This window comes from Arachis duranensis, chromosome 8, assembly GCF_000817695.3.
Source record: "Arachis duranensis cultivar V14167 chromosome 8, aradu.V14167.gnm2.J7QH, whole genome shotgun sequence".
NCBI lineage: Eukaryota > Viridiplantae > Streptophyta > Magnoliopsida > Fabales > Fabaceae > Arachis > Arachis duranensis.
In genome coordinates, this window is record NC_029779.3 from 12,459,762 (window position 1) to 12,464,796 (window position 5,035).

At 34.8% G+C, this 5,035-nt stretch overlaps 1 protein-coding gene across 1 annotated transcript; it reads left to right on the forward strand.

Annotated features, from left to right (window-relative positions):
- Positions 1-2,768: 2,768 nt before the first annotated feature.
- Positions 2,769-4,687, forward strand: LOC107460791 (ethylene-responsive transcription factor RAP2-13). The gene has a single exon (XM_016079191.3). It carries the CDS (start codon positions 3,331-3,333, stop codon positions 4,378-4,380), a length of 1,050 nt encoding a protein of 349 aa, XP_015934677.1. The 5' UTR covers positions 2,769-3,330; the 3' UTR covers positions 4,381-4,687.
- Positions 4,688-5,035: the final 348 nt, after the last annotated feature.

Here is a 5,035-nt window from a genome sequence, read left to right on the forward strand (position 1 = left end):
TATCCACACAAAAATTTGTTTTTCTAAAATTATGGTAAATGTTCTAATTCACTAATTTTTTACAAAATTTTTGGATAACTAAGATAAAAAAATCCATAGAATGAAAGTTAATTAAATTTTGAAAAACGAATAGATACAATTATTTTTGAGTCAATTTTCATCTTTACGTGAATAAAACTCATATTTAATGTCAGATTCAGTCCCAAAAAATGTCAAAGTTAACATTGTAAGTTACTATTAAAATTTTTTTTTCATAATCTCTAAGAATTCTTCCACAAGCCGCCTTCACTTCCATACATATCCATCTTAATTTAGTTTGATGAAAGGTGGTTTGGAAGAAGCTACCGCACCAGTTTTTTTTATGAAGTTACACACTCTCTTCTTTAATCGAGACATCTCCATTTGGATTAGCTAATAGCCTTTGACAAAATACAGTGCTAGTTCATGTATCTTATTTTCATTAAAAGCTCTATCTTTTTCCAAAAATAAATTTATTCTGACGAAACTATAGAAAATTCATAGTAATAACGAAAAGAAGGACCACGTGACTCATTTTATATGGGTTGAGAAAATAAATTTACCAATAAAAAAAATTAGAAATAAGATAAAAAAAATATCTGAATTCAACTTTCCACTTATGCTCTTTCACGTTCTAAGTGTAACTCTGTAATCACTAAAAATGCAGAACAAAAACTTAGATACATATCTACAAATATTACATAAATTATCTGAAATCATATGTTTTTTAAAACATAGCTCTTTTGTCAATAGCGTCTCTTTTGCAACTAACAAACAAAAACTATTCTAGATTTTCTAGATTGTTTAAAACCTCCAAACCTTAGAATAAAATTCGTCTTTATCATCTTTTGAGAAGTTGAGGTAAAGACTACAACCTGATTAATTGGTAAACAAGTTTTTTAAATTTGGGAGCCACTTAATTACATCTTCTCGCAATAATTCAAAGGCTTTTATATTAGTGAAAATGGGTTGCTAGTCCTCTCCGAGAACATCAGCAATGTGCTGTAAGTCTCAACTATTCTTGGCAATATAATCACAAATTCTCTCATCAAGCATGCATATCTTTCCAGTTACATCACTTTGAATAAAATCAACTAAATTATGAACTACTAAAATCTAATGATATTTTCAAAAGTTAATATCTCTAAAAACGACTCTCTAAACTAGATTTTTTTTCGAATTTTTACCACACTTGAAAAATATATTCCAAACATTTGAATAGGAATTTACTTTTTCATAACTGGAAAAGGATTAGCACCGGAACTATATTTATTGCTAGAATGATTTTAAGTGAGGTCGGATTTAATTAGACTTGAATCTGGCCTTAAAAAGTTACTGGATCTATTTTGACCCGATACGAAAATGATCCAAAATAAATTGAATTAAATCAGATCAATTTTATGTAAAATTAGTATATACATATTAAGAAATTTCATATACTAAAATAATAAAATTCTATTTTTAAAAATTAAATTTAACAAATATTATATTATATTTATATCAAAATAAATTATTTTAAAATAAAAATAATATCTTATAATATGAAAAATTTTAGGGTAAAGTACTAAATTGGTCTCCTATGTTTAGGTGAATCCTGTTTTGGTCCTTGAGGTTTAAAGTGTCCTATTTGAATGCAAAAAAGTTTTATTTAGCTTTAATGTAGTCCCACAATGAGGTTAAAGTTAAATAATTAATGGCATGTTCTACATGACAGCAGTACAAGAACAAGGTCGATAATCTGGAGAATAAGTACAAGCTCCAGAGGCACAAAATCAACCGTGATTGCATCAATACATTTATTTATCATTTTCATTAGTTATATAGAAAATATTTCATTTAAATTAGAAGAAAAATGATAAATAAATGTATTGATACATTCATGATTGATTTTGTGCCTCTAGAGCTTGTACTTGTTATCGAGATTATCGACCTTGTTCTTGTACGGCTGTCATATATAGGACAGTCCGTTAATTATTTAATTTTGACCTCATAATGGGACTACATTAAAATTAAATGAAACTTTTTTTGATTCAAATAGAACACTTTAAATTTTAAAAATCAAAACATAATTACATCTAAATATAAGGGAACAATTTAATACTTTATCCAAAATATTAACTAAAATATAAGAATTAATATAACATTACTAATTTAATTTTAAAAAATATTTTTATTGTAAAAAAGAACTTTAAAACTGAACCGGGTGGTTTAGCCCAAAATATCATTAGATAAAAATAATCAATTCGAACTCAGTAAAATATTTCTTAGGTCCTGGGTCCTGGGTCCTGGGTCCGGATTGAATTTTGGATCATGCCGAATTTTGAACACCCGGTTTGCTGCGTCTATTAGTATACTAACGTCTGTCGTTAGATATATTTTTTTTAATTATAAAAAATTAGAAGCATAAGTAGTTGGTGTAAACGCGCATCGATATGGTCAACAAGCTTAAAGACAAAAACAAGCTTAAGAAAATGACAACGTTAAAGACACCGACAGCTGCCCGTTCGTAACGGACACGTGTCTTCGGCTAACATCACGTGGGGTACGTGGCAATATCTCATTGGCGTTTACCTTAATCAGTTCGAGCATCTCTGACGTCAGGGGAACAATGTTGACGAATCTAACCCATGGTAAAGGAGCGATAATTAAGGGAATAATCATGTAATTATATAGTAAATTATTTAGTAATTAACAATTTAACAGTGGTATTGAAGCTCGTAGTATTGCTATATAACGGAGTGAGAGCCAGAAGGACAAAACCAAGAGCGTTGAGAGATACACACTCACCTAAAGTATTTTGTCTTCATTTTCTAGTGAGCGTTAGAGAGATTTTTCTTTGTGGTTCTGGTTGTGTTCATCATCTTCATCTTCTTTTCCCCCCTCTGTTACACCCCGCTTCTCTGAATCCCTTTCTGTTAATCATCTGTCTTTCAAGTTAATGATTTTTGGGTTTGTCTTTTAACTGAAACCAAGAAGCAAACTTAGAAAGGATTTAATTTCTCGAAAGCCAGGTGTTTTCAGAATCGAGATCCAGGCTTAGTTATTTTTCTTATTTTTGTTTCTCTGAAATCAGCAAAGAGGGTTGTTTTTGATCCCTCAAAGCTAATTTTATTTTTAATTTCCCGGATTTGAAGAGGTTGTCTATTTAAAATCTCTTCCATCCTTTTTTTTAATCATCTTTGTAGAAAACATTTCTTTCTTCTTTTGTTTTTTTTCTGTTATTATTTCTGTTGTTGTTGTTGTTATTATCACCACCTGTTGTTCAGTTTTTATACAGAGACGCAGGTTTAAGTAAGTAAAAGAAAAAAGATTATGGCAGCAATGATGGATTTCTACAGCAACACACAGCTTCAGTACTCAGATCCCTTTAGAGGTAGTGAGTTAATGGAAGTTCTTGAACCTTTTATTAAGAGTTCTTCCACAACACCCTCACCTTCACCTTCAACTTCTCCTTCTCCTCCTTCTTCAACTTCATCTCCTTCTACCTCTTACCCTTCTTCTTTCTACTTCCAATCTTCTTCTCCTTCTCCTTGTCTCCCTCCCCAACAACCCTGTTTCTTGTCCAACGGTTTACCCATGACCCAAAACTTGTTGGGATTCGGGACACAACCAACTTCAACTACTTCAACAACTTCTCTTCTTGGACTGAACCACCTAACCCCGTCACAGATCAATCAGATCCAGGCCCAAATACAGATCCAGGCCCAACCATGGCAAACACAGCACCTCAACTCCTGTGTTAGCTTCCTTGGGCCGAAGCCCATCCCGATGAAGCACGTGGGGTCAACAGCTTCAAAGCCCACGAAGCTTTACAGAGGGGTGAGGCAGAGGCACTGGGGAAAGTGGGTGGCTGAGATCAGACTCCCCAAGAACCGTACAAGGCTCTGGCTCGGAACCTTCGACACCGCAGAAGAGGCTGCTTTGGCTTACGACAAAGCCGCTTACAAGCTCCGCGGCGACTTTGCCAGACTCAACTTCCCTAACCTCCGTCACAACGGCTCCTCCGTCGGCGGTGACTTCGGCGAGTACAAGCCGCTTCACTCCTCTGTCGACGCAAAGCTTCAGGCCATATGCGAAGGCCTCGCGGAGATGCAGAAGCAGGGAAAGACGGAGAAGACGAAGCGGTCCAAAGCAGGCGCTGCTGGTTCCAAAGCTGCGGTTTCTAAGCCGGCGGCGGAGGACGTGAAGGCTTGTTGCAAGGTGGAAGAAGAAGCCGCAGCGTCGCCGCCCGAGAGCGATGGTGGTTCGTCGGAGGATTCTTCGCCGCTGTCAGATCTGACGTTTGGTGATGTTGATGACGTTGGTGATAATTTTAATCTTCAGAAGTTCCCTTCGTATGAGATTGATTGGGATTCTCTGTGAATTTGCTAATAAGGCCGTTGTTGATGCATGCATAAATAGTAATCTAGTTGTAGAGGGTGCCGCTGCAATGGAATTTTTGACACTTGCAGGGCTACTCCCCTTAGGTTATGCTCTATTTTATTTTATTTTATTTTTAGGCCCTTCCATAGATCTCATTATTCTGTTCATATGCTGTAGAAATCTCTATCCTTGGTCACAGCTTGTTTTTTTCTTGCTGCTTGACCTGGCTTTTATTACTTTATTATTATGTAAGTTTATTTTCTCTGTAATTCCATTCTCCCTTGTATCAAGCTTATTGTACTACTCATCTTCCTTGTTATTATTAAGCATTTTTAAGAGATAATATAATACTAGTAAATATACTATTGTTCCGTAGTTTACGAAAAGAAATACATCTAAATGATGAAAGTGTGAACACGGAATGGCCAGCGTGGTCTGAGGTGTATTACTATTTTTATTTTATTTTATTTTATTTGTTTTCACTATTCAACGAATATTCTGGCATATGCATTCTGGATTGAGTGACTCACGTGGTAAGTGGTGTGTGACTTCATGTTCAATGAACCTTCCTCAGTCTTCACTCCTCCCCCAATGCTGAACCACAGCGTTAAAGAAAAGCTCACTGTTTCTTACACACTTCTTTCTCCTTTCCCGA